Below are 19,645 nucleotides of genomic sequence, written 5' to 3'. Positions count from 1 at the left end.
ATGGGGCCATGGTGACCAGATTTGGGGGCCAGGGGTGGAGAGTTCTTGGGTGACTGATCGCCTCTTCTAACAGGCCTGAGGAGAGGCCTGATGGCAAAAGGGTGTGGTCACCTTTACCGGTTGGGGGGGGGCAGCAGAAGCTGCTGCTGGGACAAGGCAGTCTGGTGGCCACAAAGGCAGAACTGCAAGCAGCCTTGGTGCCGGGCCCACAGCTCGCTCCTGCTTGGCTTTCCAAGATGGTGATGATGTCTGCGGTGCCAGAAACTCAAAAGCACCGTTTGGTTCAGTTAAAAAAGGTGAGAAGGGGGGGCGGGGATCTCTCCAGTCTTGGTTCAATTGTCGAGTGGGTTTAAAAAGATTATCCCTGCCCATAAAAGCAGAACTCAAACCCAGAGAGTATTAAGAGCCAACACCCTAGGTGCTGAGGGCCTCATCGCACGGTGGCTGAGCTCAGAGGCCAATGGAGGTCACACGTAATTCTTGGTGGGGTACTCAGAGGGCCCCCGAGGCGGGGAATGGGGGGCTGACGTGGAGTAGCGGGCCATATAATGGCTGGCAACCGGGGACCCTCCCGAGGGGCACGTGCAGCACAGGAGCCCCCCACCCAGCAGCAGAAGGCCGGAGGCAGCCCAGCCCAGGTAGAGGGAGGCCCCCAGCTCGCGCTTTTGGGCTTCAGCCACCAGGGGGTTATAGAAGTCCTGGATGATGGCATGAGCTGTCCAGCAGACTGGGATGAGGGTCAGGATGCCTGAGAGGACAAAGATGATCCCAGAGGTCAGCACCAGACGGGCCTTGGAGTTCTTGTCGTCCACACAGGTGGTGCACTTGGCGCCGGCGAGGTAGATCAGCAGGCCGAACAGGGACAAGAGCAGAGTGATGACGCAGAGGGCCCTGGCGGCCTGCAGGTCCTGGGGCAGCGCCAGGAGCGAGTCGTACACCTTACACTGCATCTGGCCGGTGCTCTGCACCACGCAAGACATCCACAGCCCCTCCCACACGATCTGGGCCACCACGATGCTGTTGCCGATGAAGGCCGTCACCTTCCACATGGGCAGGGCGCAGGACACCAGGGCCTTTATCCAGCCCAGCAATGTCAGGACAATTCCCAGGATTTGCAGACCAGAAGACGCCATGGTGAGGTGCAGAGGCTGCAGGGGGGGGGGGGGGGCGCAAAAATAAACAAGTGTTCGGCCCAGACAACAAACGACTAGCTAGCTTTGGTTCCATCAGCAGGACACCAAGAGCTTGTATCCTGAAGTCTGTCTGTCTGTCTGTCTTGGAATACAGGAGATAAACATCCTCTACGCCTCATTTTTAATGAACGCCCCCCTGGTAAAATGACAGGCACTGATTTATCCCAGGGAATAATCAAAGGACACAGATGATAGCGTAAAGCTGACTCACTCACAGAGCGCGGTGAGGGGACACAGGTACTTTTCAACTCACTTCGTGTAGCAGCAGAAAGGAATGGAAAGACAGTGGCATTCCCAAAGGCAGAGTGGAGATCTGCTCTTCCTCCCCACCCAAGGCAAGGCCCGAACCGAATCGCTCTCGATCGCCTACACCTTGCGTCCCACCACGGCCCCGCCGGCGCGCCACAGCCATCTCCTCCCTGACCAGGCAGGTGTCTGGGTTCCTCACCTGGGAGGCACCTGCCAGCCAGGCCTGGAGGGATAGGAGAGACCGGGACACTCTCACCCCCAAGCAGTTCCTTCCTCAAAGCCACCTGCTGCTCGTGGCCTCCGCCCCGGGCCGAGGAACAGGTCCTCAAGGTTTGGGGCATGCTTGTGCACTTCAGACCAAAGGTCTCAGGGCACATCTTTGCCAGGAGAAGCTAAACTGGCGGGGGTGTGTTCCGTGTCTCTCCTGTGCCCCCCATCCCGTCCACCTGGCTTCGGAGAGGACAGGGGACCAGCTCTGCCCCTGGCCCGCTGGAGACCGCCATTACCCTTGGCTTTTCCTGAAGGGTTTGGGCCTAGGCCCGGGGCAGCCCGGCAGTGGCCGGTGGGCGGCTCCTGACTTCCTCCTCTCTTACCCTCCGGCCCCGGAGGCCGGGCTTATGGTCTCGGGGGACCCTCGCCTCCCCCCACCTCCCTGTACCCCCGACGGAGAGGCCCAGCTGGGTCCCGGGCCCGCGGGGCCCCGCCCGCCGCCCCCCCTCCCCGGGCCGGCCGGCGGGGGAGGGGAGCGGGTTTCGGTGCCTTTGTCCTGGGGAGGGGGAGGGGCGCGGAACCGGCCGGAGCCGCCCCGGGGCGCGGGGGCCCCCCGGCCAGGTGCAGCGCCGACCTCCGGCCCGAGGACTGGGCGACCCGGGCGGCCGGGAGCCGGGGCGCCGCGGGGACCCCGCGGGGGCCTTCCCCGCGCCCGAGCCCGCGCCCGCCCCCACGCGCGGCCCGCGCCCGCCCCGGGCTCACCTGCGCGCAACACCTGAGCGGACGCGGCGGAGTGCGCGGACGGGCGGAGGCGGGGGGCTTAAAGGCGCCGTGACGTCACGGGACCACCTCCCTCGGGGAGGAGCGGAGACCCTGGCGGGGTCGCGGCCGGCTCGGCGGGGGCTCGGCCCGGCTCGGCCCCGGGGCGCGCGGGGCGCGCGGGCCGCACCTGCCCCGGCCCCGGCCCGCTGACGCCTCCTGACGGCGCCCGACTCGGGAACTCACCCAACCTCCGCGGGCCTGTGTCCAAGCCCGCCAGTCGAGGCGAGGACCGGAGTTTTGGAGTGAAGGACCTCGGGTGTCAATGCAAGGGCGCGCGGCTTGGGTGCGGATGCGCGCGCGCCGGGCCCGGGGCGCGAACTCGGGGCCGCTCCTCTCCGCCTGGCTCCCAGCGCCGCTTCCCACTTTCCGGTGGTTCATCGGAGAGTCTCGCGGACCTTCCCGCCCCGGGCTGGCCTCGAACCGCCATCCTCAGACCTCGGCTCCTGAGCAGCCGGGATGACGCGGCGGATCGTGGAGCCGCCGCCGCCGCCGCCGGGCGTTTGTGGTTCTTGTAATACCCTTGGGACCCTGGAGAAAGTCGCACCCAGCCGGGGCCGAGGCTCCGCCTGCAGTCCCCAGGGCTGACTCTCACCTCCGATCACCCTGTGGCTCAAGTGGTAGAGTGCTGGCCTTGAGCAAAAACGGCCCAGGGTCAGCGCCGAGGACCAGAGTTCAAACCCCAGGGCCGACTGAAGACAAAAGAAAGCTGCATCTCAACTACTCAGGGTGTCTGAGGCAGGAGGTAGCGAGTTCGAGACCAGCCTGGGGTACATAGGAGGCTGAGGGGAGCAATCGAGAGAAATCAGTGGCGAATAAATGGAGACTTAATCACAACCCTGTCTTCATGGGTCCTCTCTTTATTCCCCATCTCCCGACTGGAGCACGGGCAGGGCCGGGCCGCACCGACGCGCCCAGGGACTGCGCTGAGCGGGCAGCGCGCGGCCGCACGTCCCCGGAGCGCCGGAGGGCGGGGCCTGGGGCGGGGGCGGGGCCGGGGTGGCCCCGGGGGCGGGGCGGAGGGCGGGGCCGAGGCGGAGGGCGGGGCCGGGGTGGCCCCGGGGGCGGGGCGGGGGGCGGGGCGGGGCCGGCCCCGGGGCGGGCCGAGGCGAGGCCCCGCCCCGGAAGGCGGGGGCGGCCGCCTAGGGCCCGGCGGGCCGGCGGGCGGCGGGTGCAGACCGCGGCGGCGGAGGACGAGCGATGGCCGCGGCTCCGCGGGGCGCCCTGCGGCGGCTCTTCGCGCTGGGGTTCGGGCTGGTGCTGCTGCGCGCCGCGGCCGCGGAACAGGCGCCGGGTACGCGGGGTGTCCGCGCCGGGGGTCGGGAGCGGGACCGGGCGGACGAGGGGAGGCGGGATGGGGCGGAATGGGGGGGTGTCTCCGCACACCGAGCTTTCGGGTAGAGAGAGGACGGGGCCCCCTTCCCCTGCAAGCCTCCCCCGCCGTCCCGGCCTCCGTTTCCCTGCCTGATGGGGCCATCTGTCCCCTGAGCCCGCTCCAGACGTGGAGTTAGCGGGCCGGAAGCCTGGCGGGGTCCGGTCAGAGGCCACGCCCCCGCCCGGTCCCCCGGGGTCCGCCCGGCCCGCGGGACCCGGGACTTGGAGGGGCGTCGGCAGGCCCGGGGGGGGGTCTGTGCCCTCTGCCCCGCGGGGTGCCCCCTTCCATCCGGTGACTTCAGTGCCCAGCTATGTGGGGGGAGGGACCCGGTCGGGCCCGGTGCCCGGGCGTGACTCACCCGCCGGCGGCGGGAGGGGGGCGGGGACCCAGCCCCCCCGGCCCCGCGCCGCACTCCGCACGGCCGTGTCCCGGTCTGGCCGTGCGGTCACCTGTGAGGAATGCGGCGGGGAGGGCGCCGGTGACTCACGTTATTCGAGCCGACCGACCCTGACCTCAGCCCTGAGAATAGACGCGGGCCGCCCTGACCCCGGCCCCCTCCCCAGGCGCCGCCCCCTGCGCGCGCGGCAGCTCCTGGAGCGCCGACCTGGACAAGTGCATGGACTGCGCCTCGTGCCCGGCGCGGCCGCACAGCGACTTCTGCCCGGGCTGTGAGTGTGGGGGGGCCTGGACCCCGGGGCGGGAAGGGGGGGTCACGGTGGGGGGGCAAGGCCTGGTGAGGAGCGCTGACTGCGGGTCCGGCCCCTAGGTGCAGCCGCACCCCCCGCTCCCTTCCGGTTGCTTTGGCCCATCCTGGGGGGCGCCCTCAGCCTGGCGCTGGTGCTGGCCCTGCTTTCCGGCTTTCTGGTCTGGAGACGGTGCCGCAGGAGAGAGAAGTTTACCAGTAAGTTTGCCCCTGCGGGTCGGTCCGCCCATGACAGCCCCCCACTCTACCCCCTGCCGGCGGTGACCCCGTCCTTCTTTTTTCACCTTGCAGCCCCCATCGAGGAGACCGGTGGAGAGGGCTGTCCCGGTGTGGCACTGATCCAGTGACCCATCTACCGGCGCGGTGCCCACTCGTCATTCATTCATTTTGGAGCTGGCCTTGGCCACCCAGACACAGCCTGAGCCAGGCTCTTCCAACCACAGGGGGTGGGGTGGGGGTGATGAATCACCTCCCAGGCCTGAGCCAGGGCTCCGAGGAGCCTTTCTGGGGTGTCTGATTGCCCTGTCTGGCTCCTAGACAGAGAAGGAGCCTCATGCTGCCTCATACAAAGAAACTGCAGTACTTGCACACGGGGGTCTCCTTCCCCCACTGCCCCGGCTCACTCCAAGGGCAGACACTACTAGGCACTCAATGGACTGAAATTCCACCACCGCGGCTCAGCCCCGGCGTGGGGGTGGGGGTTAGGAGCCTGTTCTTAGCTAGGGGCTGGCCCTCCATGAGGGCAGGTCCTCATGTAAATCCTCCCCCATCCCCCAGGGGGGGGAGGAGATATTTATTTTGGGGGAGAAACTTTGGAGAGGAGAATTTATTAATAAAAGAATCTTTAACTGTAAATGGTTAGAGCACTGGCTTGATCCCCAGCTTGACTTCTCAAAGCTGGGGGGGAGTGAGTCACCGCGGGGGCGGGGGCGGGGCTCTGACTCACACATTCTCAATGCCTGGAGCCCAGCCTGCCAGGACTTGGCCTGCCCCGACCGTTTTCCAGGGAAAATCTTGTGGAGAACCCCCCCCCCAGCATCCAGCACCCCACCCTCCACCAAGGCCTGGAGTTCCAGACTGAATCAAACCTTCAACTGTTCAGCAATCTTTATTCATTTAGTACCCATCTTCCCTTGCTCTGCCCCTCCCACCCATGGAGCTCTGGGTCCGCTATTGGAAAGGTCCTGATGCCCTGGCACGTGGTCTGGAGGAGGAGAGACCAGCTCCTTGTCTCTCAGGGGGGCTGCTTGTCTCTGCGGTGGTGGGGCAGGAAGCAGGTGGGAAGGTACACGGGCAGCAGGGCTCAGAGCTCCATTGTGTCCCCAGTTGGCGTTGCAGGGTAGTGGGGACCGGTAGTACCCCCCAGCCTCAGCAGCCGGAGGGCCTCGGGAATCAGGCTCCCAGGGTAGCGCCAGAGAAGCAGCTCGGAGCAAGGGCTTCTGGAAAAGGAAATATTTCGATAGTCAGGGCATGCGGCTGATAGCTGTCTTGGCAGGACCCTGAAGGTCCAAGTCCCGAGGCCACGATGGGAAACAGCACACAAGTTAGTCTGGAAGCTAAAAATAGCCCCATGAGGCAGGCCATGGTGAGCACTGGCTCTTGGGCCCAAGTGTGGTCCTCCAAAAGTCCTGGCGGGCGGAGGTGCCTACCTGAGCGGGGGCCGGGCTGGCGGGAAGGCCGAGGGGGGGCTGCAGTAGGGGTGGTCATTATGTAGGCTCAGTCGAGAGAAGTGGGTGGCCATGTTCTCCTCAGAAAGGAACTGCTTGCGCAAGGGCTCCCTGGGGAAAGACACAGGGGAAGGCAGGCAGAAATATTGAGAAGGGGAAGGCCGAGGTCTGATGGAGGCCGGAGGTGACAGATCTCGGGAGTCCTCCCTGCCCCCAAACTCACTGCTCCTCCTTCAGGCGCCGTTTGGTGCTCAGGGGCACAGCTCCTCGGAGAGGGGAGCTGGGAAAAAGAGAGAGCCAGGTGCACCCCACCCTTTTGGCCCCTTCCTGGGGACCTGCCCACCGGAGCCTGTACAGCGTGAGTGGGGGCCCCCAGCCCGGGCCTGTGTGTGCGTGCTACCTTGAGCGAGCCCTCGCCAGAGCTCGCCAGCAGCCCCCCCTCGTGGCGGGCCCCAGCTCCAGCCCGAGCCCCGCGGCTCGCCGCATCTGGTGTCATCCTGCAGGCCAGCCCGGGGTCTCCAGCCAACGCGCCTGAGCCCCTGATCGCCCTCAGCCCCTACACGCACCTGGCTTCCAGGCTCCGCGTCAGCCCCGGGACAGCCCGCGCGTCGCGCAAGGCCCGGCCCGGGGGGCCTCGTTCCAGAGGCTGCTGCAGGATCATTAGGGCTCGGGGTCCTGCGGACAGAGGGGTGGGATCCGGGCGTCGGGGGCGGAGCCTCGGAGGGCGTGGCCCGACGCGGGAGGTGCGGCCTGAGGTGCGCGCGCGCGCGCGCGGTGGTGAGGTTCTGCGCAGGCGCGGAAGAGGAGCGGCGCGCGGCTGGAGAGCGGGTTGGCTCGGCGGGGTGGGGGAGGGGACTCGGCGTAGGGAGCCACCGCGGGCGGCACTTCTCAGTGTAGGGGGCTGGTTGGCGTCCCCCTCGGTTCCTGGGGGTGCCGGGAAGGACTAGCGGCGGCCTTCGCGCCGGGCCGGCCGGCCGTTTTGAGCGGGCCGCGAAGAGCCACTCGTGGGCACGTCCGGAATCCTCCGGCTGAGCCGCTCGCAGAGCAACCTGGGACTTGTAGTTCTTGTGGGGATGGAGCGCGCTTCGCTGCTCGCGGCTCCTCTGGGTCAGGTGAGTCGGGGCTGCGCGCGGTACCTTGTGGGGTTTGTAGTCCGTCCGTGCTGGCTCCGACGGGGTGGGCCGGGAATGGTGTGGGGACGGCTCGAGGGCCTTATACCAGGAGAGCTCGGAGCCTAACGTGAAAGTCAGGAGGCAGGGATTAAACGTCAGCATGTGTTAGAGCCACTTTTTTAAAAAAGCTTGACACATACTAACAATACGGAGTCTTTTTTCTTCTTTTTTTGGGGGGGTGATACTTTGTGTGGAACCCAGAGCCTAGCCTATGCTAAGCATGTGCCCAGCCACAGCGCTGCCCTCCCCCAGCCCCAAGAGCACTTATTAACCGTTTCCTACATGAAAGCTCTTTGTACAGCTTTTTACATACACTTATGGAATTGTCTGTGAGCATCTGACCATTCTGGAACCTGAGGGCCTCCCCTCGATGCCTGCTCTAGGGTTCCATTAGGCATCGCGCCTCAGTTCTCACCTCACCCTCTTCTTGGAGACACCAATGGGATAACAGGGGCAGGCACCAGTGTGTGGGTCGGGGAGCCACCTCAGAAGGCTGAGGAGTCTGGGTATGAGAGGCTAGGAAGCCAGGCCTATGGCAGGGAACTCAGGGACAGGAGTCTGGGCAGCGGTCTTAGACCCCCCAGTCTGGCCTCATCCAGCCTCTCCCAACAGACAGAGGTGTTTCAGGCCCTGCAGCGGCTGCACATGACCATCTTCTCTCAGAGCATCTCGCCCTGTGGGAAGTTCCTGGCAGCTGGCAACAATTATGGGCAGATCGCTATCTTCAGGTACCCTGGGGCCTTGATTTTCATTTCCTTTGTTCCCTAAGCGTTGGATATTCTTGGGACTGGCGCTTCCTGCTTCTGACCTCTGACTTCCCCTTGCTTCATCTCTTTGCATCAGCTTGTCTGCTGCTTTGAGTTCAGAGGCCAAAGAGGAAAGCAAAAAGCCTGTGGTGACCTTCCAAGGTGCGTATAGCTGTTGAATCTGGCTTAGGAGATGGAGTCAGAGACTGGATAGGTTCACGCCAGTTCTGTTTCCTTTAGCCCATGATGGGCCCGTCTACAGCATGGTCTCCACTGAAAGACATCTGCTCAGTGCTGGGGATGGAGAGGTGAAGGCATGGCTTTGGGCAGAGATTCTCAAGAAGGTAAGGAGTCTAGAGCCTGGAGAAGGACTGGGCTGCCCTGTCTGAAGTTTACTTGAGTTCACTTGGTGTTTCCACTACTTTCCTTCTATGAAGGGCTGTAAAGAGCTGTGGCGTCGCCAGCCCCCATACAGGTGAGTCACGGGTCAAGACCCACAGGTGGAGGGCATGCTGGGAGAGCACTGCCCCTGATGTCCCCCTTCCCATCCTCCCCAGGACCAGCCTGGAAGTGCCTGAGATCAATGCCTTGCTGCTCATCCCCAAGGTCTAAACCCTTCGTGACCCAAACCTTGATCTTTCCCGCTCTGCCCATCTTAATTTGATGCTGACTTTCTGCCCCACTCTGCCTTCCATGGTAGGAGAACTCCCTCATTCTGGCTGGGGGAGATTGTCTGCTGCACACCATGGATCTTGAAACGGGGACCTTCACGGTGAGCAGGGCTCTGGAGCTGGGGAAATCTACCCCAGAGGAACTCACGGGTCGTCCTCATTCTGACCCGGTCTCTTTCCCTTCAGCGGGCCCTACGGGGCCACACCGACTATATCCACTGCCTGGCACTGCGGGAACGAAGCCCCGAGGTGCTGTCAGGGGGCGAGGATGGGGCTGTGCGTCTTTGGGGTAAGAGGATGGCTAGTTAAGAGGGCAACATCAGGATAAGAGAGAGGCTGCGATCCACGTGGCTCACCAGGAACCTTGGCTTTTTACCCACAGACCTCCGCACAGCCAAAGAGGTGCAGACCATCGAGGTCTACAAGCATGAGGTAAGGACACAGTCCCCACCGCACTGTCGGTCATATCCCCAAGCTCTCCTCATCTTTCCACTCTTCCATCCCAGGAGTGCTCAAGACCCCACAACGGGCGCTGGATTGGATGCCTGGCGACAGATTCAGACTGGATGGTGAGCTGGGCAGGGTGTGTGGTGTGGGAGCAGCTCTGGGCCCTCTTCAGTGAGGGCTCCTGGCTCATTATGGCTGGGGACCCCTCACTTTGCGCCCAGGTTTGTGGAGGGGGTCCAGCCCTCACTCTCTGGCACCTCCGATCTTCCACACCTACCACCATCTTCCCCATGCGGGCACCACAGAAACACGTCACCTTCTACCAGGACCTGGTGAGGCCCTCTGCCTTGCATCTGCCACCCTTGCCTGGCTCCCCTCTCCGCCCTGACCCTGACCCCCTCCCTGTTCTGCAGATTCTCTCCGCTGGCCAGGGCCGTTGTGTCAACCAGTGGCAACTGAGTGGAGAGCTTAAGGCCCAGGTGCCTGGCTCCTCCCCGGGGCTTCTCAGCCTCAGCCTCAACCAACAGCCGGCAGCACCCGAGTGCAAGGTGAGGCTTGTCTGGAGCTGGGGATCCCAGGGGGGTTGAGTGTGGGCAGGCCAGTCACACCTCTTTTGCTCTCAGGTGCTGACTGCTGCGGGCAACAGCTGCCGGGTGGATGTCTTCACCAACCTGGGCTACCGAGCCTTCTCCTTGACTTTCTGACATCACATACCTGCCCCCAGCGGCTTAGGAGTGTTTTCTTTTTTTCTTTTTCTGTCATGGGGCTTGGAACTCAGGCTGAGGGACGTGGGGCTTGAACTCTGGGCCTGGGCACTGTCCCTCACCACTTCAGCTCAAGGCTAGTGTTCTATCACTTGAGCCATACCACCACTTCTGGTTTTGAGTGGTTTATTGGAGATAAGAGTCTCATGGACTTTCCTACCATGGCTGGCTTTGAACCATGATCCTCAGATCTCAGCCTCCTGAGCAGCCAGGATTATAGGCTTGAGCCACTGGCACCCAGCTTCATCTATTTTTTTACAATAAAGTTTTAGATTTCCCAAAAACGAAGACTTAAATTGTTGCAGTGATTTATATATTACTCTGTCCAACCTTAATCGATACATAAATACCCACTCCCACACCTACTCCCAGAGCAGGCCAGAGCAGGGGCTTAGTACTTACAAAAGATAGACCTATAGAGATTCGAGGAATAGCTCTGCCCCCACTGCTTCCGCCACCCACCTGGGCCTCAGCCCTAAAGCTGGCCCCTGTTCCCAAAGAGCCCCTATCCGCCTCCTGGGGAGGGGAGGGCACCGCCTGGCAATCATCTGCGCCTTGTGGCTCCATCGGCCATTAGAGTGAGCCCAGGACTGGCAATCACGGCGGTCCAGCCCTCAGGTCCTTCGGAAGAGGTTACTAAGGAAGCCACCGGCCTGCCCCTGGCCCAGGCGCAGCGAGAAGCGGGTCGTGGCTCGGCGTGGGGCCGCGGCGCTCAGCTCCTTCTGGCGCTGGGAGCGCAGCTGCTGACCGATCACCACCTGCATATCGTCCTGGAGGCGGGAGGGGGTGGGGCCGGGCTGCGTCAGGACGAGGCCCCGCCCCTCGGGGCGCGTTCATTTGCATGGACACGCCCCTCCCCGTCGTCACGCCCCGCCCCCGGCACCGCTCTCACCTGCCAAGCCTCAAGCTCCTGCGTCAGCGCCACCTTCTGGCGGATGGCGCGCATCAGCTCCCGGGACAGCGAGTCCCGCTCCAGCGAGACGCGGCTCAGCTCCAGGGACAGCTCCTGCGCCCTGCGGGCGGCAGGGGCGGAGAGCCGGTCGGAGGGGGCGGGGGAGGCGGGTTCGGGACCCGGCGGGGGCGGAGGGGGACGGCAGAGGCTCACTTGTTCACCGCCTCGTCCCGGTCGGACAGCGCGCCGCGGAGAGCCTCCCCGAGGTCGCCCTGCGCGCGCAGCTCCTTCTGCCGCCGCAGCTCCTCCCGCAGGGTCTGCAGCTCTGCGCCCCGCAGTGCGACCTGCGGGCAGGGCAGGGGCGGCGGGAAGACGGGGCCGCGCCGAGCCCCCCCCAGCCCCAGCGGGGTCGGAGCCTGGAGTGGGGCCCGGGAAGCCCTAGAGGGGCCGGGCGGAGGGGGACCCACGGGACGTCCGGCCCGCGCGCTCCTACCTCATCCTGCAGCCTGGCCACCTCCGCCTCCTTCCGCTCCAGTATTTCCCCGGGGCTCAAGGGCGCTCGCTTCTTGGGGGGTTCCAAGCTCTCTTCCTGGGGTGCAGTCTGGGGGCTGGACCCCGCCTGAGCATCCAGGGCCGGGGTGGCCTGCGGGCCCCACGGGTGAGTCGGGAGGTGGGAAGAGGAGGAGGAGGGGCCGCGCCGCCCGCTGGGGAGCCTCCCGCCTACCTGGCCGTCTCCGGAAGCTTCGGCGTCCGGGGCCTGGGGGCCGTGGAGGCTGTGGGCGAGCTCCGACTGCAGCGAGGCGCCCGACACGTCGGCGTCCTGGAGACGGGCCTCCTCCTCCAGCTCCGACACGCGCCGCTGCAGCCTGCGGAGCGCGCCCAGCGCCTCTGCGGCCTCGGCGCGCGCGCGGTCCAGCTGCCGGGCCGCACGGGGGCGCGGGGTCAGGGGCGCCCGCACCCCGCCGCGATCTCCCTCCCAGGCCCCGATGTCCTCACCTCCAAAGCATCCCGGCCCCACCCATCGCTCACCTCCCCGGGCGGGGCCCCTCGCCCGCCGCCTACCTCCTCTCATTCATGACTTTGATCCTGGGTGACTGTCCTCTCCTTCCCAGCCTCGCGCCCTCACCACAGCCCCGAGAAGCTGGCAGCGAGGCCATCGCAACTCACACAGGGGGACAGGAGGGGAGGCACCCCACGACAGTCAGAAGCCAAGCAGCTTAGGAAGCAGCCTGCCAGGAGCTCAAACATCAGGGGCAGCTTCCTCCTTTCAATCCCTCTCTCCACGTCCACGGCCTGGGACGCGCCCTGACGGGTGTCTCCTTGTCTGAGCTCTTGGGCCCTGGGCCCTTCCCTGGCCTCCCAGCTGCTAGGCTGTGAGAGAGCAGATCACCCCCCACACACCCCCAGCAGGCTTCTGTAGCTCGTGCTTGCTCCAGGCTGGCCGTTCTAGTCAGTGCCCATTCCCCAGAGCGCCCACGGCCATTTCCAAGGACCCCGCTTGCTGCGCCCCTTCCCCGTGGTCACCTCCAGGCTGCTCTCCTTCCTCTCCCGCCTCAGCAGCAGCAGCTCCTCGTGGCTGGCCTGCAGCCGGCCCTGGTCCCTGTCCGCCTCGTCGCGCAGGCCTCGGATCTGGGCCTCCAGGTCCTGCCGGCGGCTCTGCAGCATCTGGTTCTGGAGAGAGAGGCCTCAGAGCTGACCCTGCGCGGGGCACAACCGAACCTCACTCACACCAGCCCGGCCCGGCTGCTTCTGGTTCAGACAAGACCTCCAACCCTTAACTCTCACCTGCAGCCCCAGCCCCCGCTCACCTCTGCCTGCAGGCTCTCCAGCCGCGTCCTCAGCTCCGCCCCAGCCAGGGCCTGCCCCTGGCACTGCCCTCGGAGGGCATCGAGTTCTCTCTGAAGCTCCTGCTCCGTCTGCGAGGCCTGGGGACCGGGGTGGGGGGTGGGGGTGAGCAGCAGAGCCTTGGGCTGATTCCTGCCTCAACCACTGACCCCGGCTCCGCTGGGCCCAGATGCCAGCCCCGTCCTCGGGGTGAGGCCGGCCCACCTGCGCCAGCTGCTGGCTGAGCCGGAGGTTCTGCTCGCTGAGCTCGCCCAGGGCCCGTGCGCGCTCGCGCCCGCTGTCCTGCTGCTCCGACCGCTGCTCCCCCAGCTGGGCCCTCAGCGCCTCCACGTCCCCCTCCAGCTCCACGGCCCGGGCCTCCCACTCGGCGCCGCGCGCGGCCAGGCCCCGGCGGAGCTCGTGGTTCTCCTGCTGCAGCCGCTGCGCGGGGGACAGAGCGGGGTCAGATCACAGCCCGTGCCACACAGACAGGAAACAGAGGGGGAGAGACGGCAACCCGGAAGGATCAGAGGCAGAGCAGTAGAGAGAAGGTCTAGATAACGATGGAAGTGGGGCGCCCGGACCCCTACGCACCTCAGGCTGCCGCCTCAGCTTCTGCGCCCGAGGTCGCATGCGCCGTTTTTGGCGCCTAAGCCGGGCAGAATTTAAGCCGCGGCCCATGGCCTCACACACCTGGGGCGTCCTGGGGCTCTGCACCCCAGCTTCTGCCCAGCCCCTCTCTTCAGTTCCCTCTAATTAACCCTGGCCTGCCCAACCCTGGCCTGCCCCACCCCAGACTCTACCCCCCACCTGCCCTCCCCCAAACCTGTCTGACCAGCAGGGGGGACGCGTTTGGCACACCCAGATGACCAGCTTGGGGAAGCACAGGACTCGAGGGGGCCTCTCTCTGCTGGACCTTGAACCAGGAAGGGCCCCGAGCCGCGATGACAATAACCACAGCTGCTGCAGATCATTAGCAGGTGTTAAAGCACCCCCCTGAATCTGCATGACTTCACAGAATCCACTAGAGGGCGCTGGGCATGCCCTCAGACGTGGCTCAGAGAGCTTAAACACCTTGTCCGAGGGCCCACGGTAGATGAGTGGCAGGGGATGATGCCAGGCCCAGCAGCCAGTGTCTAGAATGGCGGGCCATGGGGACTCAGCTGTGCTTGCGGTTTCTGGGTTCTGCAGGGTCTGAGTAGGCTGCGAAAGTCCCTTTAATATCTCCAAGTCTCATGATCCCATTTTCTCCAACACCCATCCATCCTGCATCCTCCATCCAATATCTCCCTGCTCCTCCTGTTCTGGGGCTTAGTTGTCCATGGTTAATGGAGGCATTCAGGCTGCCTCCTCTAGCAGCTTAGAGTCCACAGGGCTATAGGCAAATGGAGACATGCTTGAAGCAGGAAATCTCAGAAGGACAGTCCAGGCTGTGAAGGAACCCAAGGAAGTGAGTGGGGCGGGGCTTCCGTAAGGAGTTGATGCTTGGATTGGCTCCTGTAGGGCCAGAAGGAACCAACCAGAAAGAAGTCTGTTAAGAAACAGCAGGTGGGGCTGGGAAGGTGGCTCAGTGGTAGAGCGCTTGCCTTGCATGCCTGAGGCCCTGGGTTCCATTCCTCAGCACCACATAAGCAAAAAGAAAAAAGCTGGAAGTGGCCCTGTGGCTCAAGTGGTAGAGCGCTAGCCTTGAGCTGAAGAGCTGAGGGACAGCGCCCAGGCCCAGAGTTCAGGCCCCACGACCGGACCCAAAAAAAAAACAAAAAAAACAGCAGGTGCAGCCAGGCAGTGTGGTGGCTCAAGCCTGTCATCCTAGCTACTCTGGAGGCTGAGATCTGAAGATCACGGTCCAAAGCCAGCCTGGCAAGAGATTCTTTTCTCCAATTAACCACCAGAAAACCAGAAGTAGCACTAAGGATGAAAGTGGTAGAGGGCTAGCCTTAAGCGAAAGAACTCAGGGACAGCGCCTAGGCCCTGAGTTCAAACCTCATGACCCACAACAAACAAACGAAACAAAACCAGCAAGTACATCTGGGTGCCAGTGGCTCACATCTGTAATCCTAGCTACTCAGGAGGCTGCAATCTGAAAACCAAGGCTTAAAGCCAACCCATGCAGGAAAGTCTGTGAGACTCATCTCCAATTAATGCTCAAAAACCCAGAAGTGGAACTGTAGACCAAGTATTAGAGTGCCACCATTGAACACAAAAGCTCAGGAACAATGCTCAGATCCTGAGTTCAAGCTACAGTACTGGCACACATGCAGGTGCACATGCATGCACACACACACACACACACACACACACACAGATTTACAGAGGTTGGGGAGAGCATGTGTGATGGAGAGCCCATGAACAGGTTGAGATGCCTAATAGGCAGCCTGGTAGAAAGGGTGCAGGGCAGTTGGGAAGCGGAGCCAAGAAGAGCCTGGGAAGTGTTTGGCAGAGGTGCCCAGAGGTGACGTCCGGAAACCCCTTGCCCCGTGAGGATGGGGAGCGGCTGCTGCCATCTGGTGGCTGTGCTGTGTGGTGGATGAGCTAGAGCACCGCCAGACAGGGCCAGCTGCTTGCCAGGGTTACACAGCCAGTTCTGCCACTGAGCTATACCCTCAGCACAGCCCAGATTCGGGTTGTTCCCTCCCTCCCTTCTTTTGTTTCTTCCTCTCTCTCCCTCCCCCTGCTGTCTGGCAGTATCAGGGGTTGGAAATTGAACTCCTGGCCCCTCTCTTGTACTACTTAAGCCACACTTTCAACCTCTAGAATTGTTTTGTTTTGATGCCAGAACTGGGGTTTGAACTCAGGGCCTGGAGATCCGGCTTAGCTTTTATGCTCAAGGCCAATATCCTACCACTTGAGCCACAGCTCCACTGCAACTCTGCACTGCTTAATTGGAGACCCGAGTCTTGTGGACTTTCCTTCCAGGGCTGCCTTCAGATCTCAGCCTCCTGAGTAGCAGGGATTAAAGGCCAGTGCCACTGGTGCAAGGCTGGACATCTTGCTTTCCACTACTGGACCACACTGGCAGAGGGGCTTGGGGCCAGCACCGAGTCCTTCCAGAGGTGTCCTCCTGCCGGTCCATCCGGTCCCTGCCCTCTGGCCTGCCCTCAGCCCAGGGCAGCCCAGCCCAGCCCCTGCCTCTGGCCTGCCCCAGCCGGGTCTCCCGCCCGGCCTCGCCCGGGCCCCCTCACCTCCTCGCGCTCCGCGTGCTGGGCGCTCAGCGCCTCCAGCTGCCGCCGCAGCTCCTCGTTGCGCTCCAGCAGCATCTTGCCCAGCTCGGCGGCCAGCAGCAGGTCCTTCTCCTTCTGCTGCAGCCGCAGCGCCAGGTCCTCCGGCTCCTCGGGGCCCCGGCCACCCCCTTCCAGGAACGAGTCCCGCTGCTCCAGCACGAAGGGGAAGAAGCCGTCCTCCGCGCTGGGGGAGGCGCCCCCCGACAGCGGCCCGCGGCGGCTCCGCGCGTCCGGGGAGCTCATGGCACCTGCGGGGACGGGTCACTGCGGGACAGCTCCCCCCCACCCCTGCGGGGCCGGATCACCGCGGGACAGCTCCCCACCCCTGCGGGGACGGGTCCCCGCGGGACAGCCCCCCACCCCTGCGGGGCCGGGTCACCGCGGGACAGCCCCCCACCCCTGCGGGGACGGGTCCCCGCGGGACAGCCCCCCACCCCTGCGGGGACGGGTCACCGCGGGACAGCCCCCCACCCCTGCGGGGCCGGGACACCGCGGGACAGCCCCCCACCCCTGCGGGGCCGGGTCACTGCGGGACAGCCCCCCACCCCTGCGGGGCCGGGTCACTGCGGGACAGCCCCCCTCACCCCTGCGGGGCCGGGTCCCCGCGGGACAGCCCCCCACCCCTGCGGGGCCGGGTCACTGCGGGACAGCCCCCCACCCCTGCGGGGCCGGGTCACCGCGGGACAGCCCCTCACCCCTGCGGGGCCGGGTCACTGCGGGACAGCCCCCCACCCCTGCGGGGACCGGTCACCGCGGGACAGCCCCCCCTCACCCCTGCGGGGCCGGGTCACTGCGGGACAGCCCCCCACCCCTGCGGGGACCGGTCACCGCGGGACAGCCCCCCCTCACCCCTGCGGGGCCGGGTCCCCGCGGGACAGCCCCCCACCCCTGCGGGGCCGGGTCACCGCGGGACAGCCCCCCACCCCTGCGGGGCCGGGTCACCGCGGGACAGCCCCTCACCCCTGCGGGGCCGGGTCACTGCGGGACAGCCCCCCACCCCTGCGGGGCCGGGTCACTGCGGGACAGCCCCCCACCCCTGCGGGGACCGGTCACCGCGGGACAGCCCCCCTCACCCCTGCGGGGCCGGGTCACTGCGGGACAGCCCCCCTCACCCCTGCGGGGCCGCCGGGCCCCAGGCCGCCCTGGGCCACCGAAGGTTAATGATCTACTTCAGCCACCCGGCTCCCCGTTAATGTCCCCGGGGTACACTGAGGCAGGGAGCAGAAGGAAAGCAGCTGCCTTCTGACCCCGGGAAGCCTGTGCGACCCCCCTGGACGGCGGCCGCCCCTCCAGTCAGTGCCCGAACCCCGGGCCAGGAGCCCCGAGCCCGGTTCCCGCGGGCCAGCCCCGCCCCGGAGCGCGCGCGGGACCCTCACTGCGGGGGAGGCCGCTGCTGCCCCCCGAGACCCCGCCCCGACCCCCGCCCTGACCCCTGACCCGCCCCCGCCACCCCCGCCCTGACCCGCCTGGCCTTCCCGCGAGCTGCGGCGGCGGGGCGGGGCGCGAACAGGTTGCGCCGGCCGCGCGCCCGGGCCGGGTTTCTGTTTACCGCCGCGCCCGGCCCTGGGGAGGGCGGCCGGGGGCCGCGGGGCCTGGGGCTCCGGGTTCGGGGTCCCGGTGGGGGTCCCGCGCCGGGCCCGCCCCCCTCGGGTCCCGCCCCCCCCGCACCTGCCGCCTCGCCCCGCGCCCGGACCCGGGGCGCCCCGCGCCGCGCCGCCCGGCGCCCCGCGGGGTCCCCCCGACCCCGGCCCTGGGTCCGCGGCCGCACCTGCGCCTGCCGGCCGGCCGATACCCCCGCGCCCCGCGCCCCCGCGCCCCGCCGCGCCCCCGCGCCCCGCCGCGCCCCGCCGCGCCCCCCGCCGGCCCGGCCCGCCGCAGCCCGGGGCCCCCGGCCGCGGCGCCCCCTCCACGCTCACCCGCAGCCACCAGGTCCCCGCGGGCCGGGTCCCCTCTTCCGGAGGCGGCGCCAGGTGCGCGGCCCGCACAGGTGAGGGCGCGGCCCGCACGGCGGAGGGCGGCGCCGCGGCGGAGGGCGGGCGCCCCCTGGCGGCGGGCGCGGGCGGCGCGGCCCGGGAGCACCGAGCACCGAGCACCGAGCACCTGCTGTGGAACAGGCCAGGGCCGGCAGGCTGAGGCTGCGGGGTCACCTGCCTCGTCTGGGGCTCGGTGGACAGCAGGACGCGGAGGCCCCGGCAGGGACGGGCCTGCCCCGCAGGCGCCGAGCTGGGACCCGCGTCCCAAGTCTGGACTGCGGCCTCGGGGTGGACAGGGCAGAGGCCGGGCGGGGTCCAGGCCCCACGTCCCCACGGAGCTGGGCACACAGGAGACTCCAGACACGGCCTGGTGACTCTTTTTATTTTTTTTGGTCGGTCGTGGGGCCTCAACTCTGGGCCTGGGCACTGTCCCTCAGCTCTTCAGCTCAAGGCGAGCGCTCTACCACTTGAACCACAGCACCACTTCTGCTTTTCTGGTGGTTTATTGGAGATAGGAGTCTCAGAGACTTTCCTGCCCGGTCTGGCTTTGAACTTTGATCCTCAGATCTCAGCCTCCTGAGCAACTAGGATGACAGGCGTGAGCCAGGTTTGCTTGCGTCATTTGTTTATTTTTTCATTTACGGTTATTTTTAGAGGTGAGATACAGCATGGTTACATTTATATTCATCAGGTAAAATGTACATTTTTCATACAGAGTCCTGTTCCCTCATTCTCTCCCATTCCCTCCCTTATTTAAATGCACTTGGACTTGAACCCAGGGCCCTGTACATAGTAGTCCAGAGGCCCACCATGGAGCTACACGTCCCCCCAGCCCATTAATGCTCACAGGGAATCCAGTACTAGCAGGGTCCACACACCTTTGGCTGGGATCAAGATTCTTGAGTCTTGGGGAGCTAGGTAGAGCTGGGACTCCCAGCTGGTGAGAAAAGGGGTGCAAGGACTCCTTGGTGGGAGGTTCAGGCCCTAGAACTCCAGGCCCCGGGGCTGGGACAAGGCATCCTGTCGGCAGAAAAAGAGCAAAGCAACTTCAGAGTTGAAACGTGTAGCAAGGAGGGAATGCTTGTGGGAGCCACGGGGTGTGTGGCCTCCCCCCCCCCACACACACACTGCACTGCCATCTTGGGAAATAAAAGTTCAGAGTCAGGCTGGGAAGGTGACTCAGTGGTAGAGTGCTTACCTAGCATGCATGAAGCCCGGGGTTCGATTCCTCAGTACACGCACACAGAAAAAGCCTGGAGTGGCGCTGTGGCTCAAGTGGTAGAGTACTAGACTTGAGCAAAAGAAGCTCAGGGACAGCGCCCAGGCCCTGAGTGCAAGCCCAGGACTGGCCAAAAACAAAGAAACAGACAGAAACAAAAAACAAAAAATGCTCCCAGTCCGCTTTAACTTCCAGAATCACCCGGGCCCGCCCCACCGCCAAGGTCAGCACAGCTTCCCTGAGTCCTGGCCCTGCCTACGCTGGGCAGAGACTGAAGTCATCTGCAGATGATGGGCCGACGCCCGGCTCCCCGGCCGCTCCCCTTACACCCAGGTCGTGGGAGGGGCGTGGTCCTATAAACCAGAAGCAAACCCATAAAACAACAGCACAAAGGAGCTCAGTCCTTGGGCACCGGCACCACGTGGCCTCAGTCCAAATCTCAAGTTGGTCATTTAGCAGGCACGCACCCATCCGCCCACGGACCTCTGCAGCCCTCAGTT

General features: G+C 65.3%; 5 protein-coding genes across 6 annotated transcripts; 2 read left to right on the top strand and 3 right to left on the bottom strand.

Moving 5' to 3' along the window:
• Positions 1 to 467: 467 nt before the first annotated feature.
• Positions 468 to 1,135, bottom strand: Cldn6 (claudin 6). The gene has a single exon (XM_042698407.1). The coding sequence runs from the start codon at positions 1,131 to 1,133 to the stop codon at positions 468 to 470; it is 666 nt and encodes a 221-aa protein (XP_042554341.1). The 5' UTR covers positions 1,134 to 1,135.
• A 2,504-nt stretch (positions 1,136 to 3,639) lies between these two features.
• On the top strand, positions 3,640 to 5,410 carry Tnfrsf12a (TNF receptor superfamily member 12A). The gene is made up of 4 exons (XM_042698374.1): positions 3,640 to 3,765; positions 4,410 to 4,514; positions 4,613 to 4,747; positions 4,841 to 5,410. Exons 1-4 carry the CDS (start codon positions 3,672 to 3,674, stop codon positions 4,894 to 4,896), a joined length of 390 nt encoding a protein of 129 aa, XP_042554308.1. The 5' UTR covers positions 3,640 to 3,671; the 3' UTR covers positions 4,897 to 5,410.
• A 231-nt stretch (positions 5,411 to 5,641) lies between these two features.
• Positions 5,642 to 6,995, bottom strand: Hcfc1r1 (host cell factor C1 regulator 1). 2 transcript variants are annotated; one of them, XM_042698372.1, is made up of 4 exons: positions 6,783 to 6,995; positions 6,440 to 6,496; positions 6,199 to 6,327; positions 5,642 to 5,988 (listed from the first exon to the last, which is right to left on the bottom strand). In XM_042698372.1, the coding sequence occupies exons 1-4, from the start codon at positions 6,875 to 6,877 to the stop codon at positions 5,853 to 5,855; spliced, it is 417 nt and encodes a 138-aa protein (XP_042554306.1). In that variant the 5' UTR covers positions 6,878 to 6,995; the 3' UTR covers positions 5,642 to 5,852. The 2 variants fall into 2 exon arrangements, with proteins under 2 accessions (XP_042554306.1, XP_042554307.1); XM_042698373.1 differs by lacking the exon at positions 6,440 to 6,496 and having other exon boundaries at positions 6,783 to 6,987.
• Positions 6,996 to 7,060: 65 nt separating this feature from the next.
• On the top strand, positions 7,061 to 10,059 carry Thoc6 (THO complex 6). Its single transcript, XM_042698371.1, has 13 exons — positions 7,061 to 7,328; positions 8,001 to 8,116; positions 8,232 to 8,296; positions 8,375 to 8,478; positions 8,572 to 8,609; positions 8,692 to 8,740; positions 8,835 to 8,906; positions 8,992 to 9,094; positions 9,188 to 9,237; positions 9,312 to 9,374; positions 9,474 to 9,584; positions 9,666 to 9,800; positions 9,876 to 10,059. The coding sequence occupies exons 1-13, from the start codon at positions 7,290 to 7,292 to the stop codon at positions 9,954 to 9,956; spliced, it is 1,026 nt and encodes a 341-aa protein (XP_042554305.1). The 5' UTR covers positions 7,061 to 7,289; the 3' UTR covers positions 9,957 to 10,059.
• Positions 10,060 to 10,311: 252 nt separating this feature from the next.
• Bicdl2 (BICD family like cargo adaptor 2) lies at positions 10,312 to 17,929 on the bottom strand. Its single transcript, XM_042698338.1, has 10 exons — positions 17,870 to 17,929; positions 15,915 to 16,201; positions 12,958 to 13,173; positions 12,717 to 12,833; positions 12,433 to 12,579; positions 11,633 to 11,824; positions 11,402 to 11,551; positions 11,122 to 11,252; positions 10,909 to 11,029; positions 10,312 to 10,786 (listed from the first exon to the last, which is right to left on the bottom strand). The coding sequence occupies exons 2-10, from the start codon at positions 16,194 to 16,196 to the stop codon at positions 10,631 to 10,633; spliced, it is 1,512 nt and encodes a 503-aa protein (XP_042554272.1). The 5' UTR covers positions 16,197 to 16,201; positions 17,870 to 17,929; the 3' UTR covers positions 10,312 to 10,630.
• Between the last annotated feature and the right edge of the window lie 1,716 nt (positions 17,930 to 19,645).

Source organism: Dipodomys spectabilis, unplaced genomic scaffold, assembly GCF_019054845.1.
Source record: "Dipodomys spectabilis isolate Male_0828 unplaced genomic scaffold, ASM1905484v1 ptg000231l, whole genome shotgun sequence".
NCBI classification, from domain to species: domain Eukaryota; kingdom Metazoa; phylum Chordata; class Mammalia; order Rodentia; family Heteromyidae; genus Dipodomys; species Dipodomys spectabilis.
Note: the sequence above shows the minus strand (reverse complement) of the source record. Positions and strands in the feature narration are given on the sequence as shown.

Excerpts from the sequence above, each read along its gene's own strand:
- Tnfrsf12a (XM_042698374.1), top strand. The coding sequence starts at position 3,672 with ATGGCCGCGGCTCCGCGGGGCGCCCTGCGGCGGCTCTTCGCGCTGGGG. Across the intron at positions 3,766-4,409 it reads GGCCGCGGAACAGGCGCCGG|GCGCCGCCCCCTGCGCGCGC; the intron begins GTACGCGGGGTG and ends CCCCCTCCCCAG. Across the intron at positions 4,748-4,840 it reads CAGGAGAGAGAAGTTTACCA|CCCCCATCGAGGAGACCGGT; the intron begins GTAAGTTTGCCC and ends TTCACCTTGCAG.
- Cldn6 (XM_042698407.1), bottom strand. The coding sequence starts at position 1,133 with ATGGCGTCTTCTGGTCTGCAAATCCTGGGAATTGTCCTGACATTGCTG.
- Thoc6 (XM_042698371.1), top strand. The coding sequence starts at position 7,290 with ATGGAGCGCGCTTCGCTGCTCGCGGCTCCTCTGGGTCAG. Across the intron at positions 8,610-8,691 it reads CGTCGCCAGCCCCCATACAG|GACCAGCCTGGAAGTGCCTG; the intron begins GTGAGTCACGGG and ends CATCCTCCCCAG. Across the intron at positions 8,907-8,991 it reads TTGAAACGGGGACCTTCACG|CGGGCCCTACGGGGCCACAC; the intron begins GTGAGCAGGGCT and ends CTTTCCCTTCAG.
- Hcfc1r1 (XM_042698372.1), bottom strand. The coding sequence starts at position 6,877 with ATGATCCTGCAGCAGCCTCTGGAACGAGGCCCCCCGGGCCGGGCCTTG. Across the intron at positions 6,497-6,782 it reads ACGCGGAGCCTGGAAGCCAG|CTCCCCTCTCCGAGGAGCTG; the intron begins GTGCGTGTAGGG and ends TCTTTTTCCCAG. Across the intron at positions 5,989-6,198 it reads CCAGCCCGGCCCCCGCTCAG|AAGCCCTTGCTCCGAGCTGC; the intron begins GTAGGCACCTCC and ends TTCCTTTTCCAG.
- Bicdl2 (XM_042698338.1), bottom strand. The coding sequence starts at position 16,196 with ATGAGCTCCCCGGACGCGCGGAGCCGCCGCGGGCCGCTGTCGGGGGGC. Across the intron at positions 12,580-12,716 it reads TGGAGAGCCTGCAGGCAGAG|AACCAGATGCTGCAGAGCCG; the intron begins GTGAGCGGGGGC and ends CTCTCTCTCCAG. Across the intron at positions 11,253-11,401 it reads TGGCCAGGCTGCAGGATGAG|GTCGCACTGCGGGGCGCAGA; the intron begins GTAGGAGCGCGC and ends CCCTGCCCGCAG.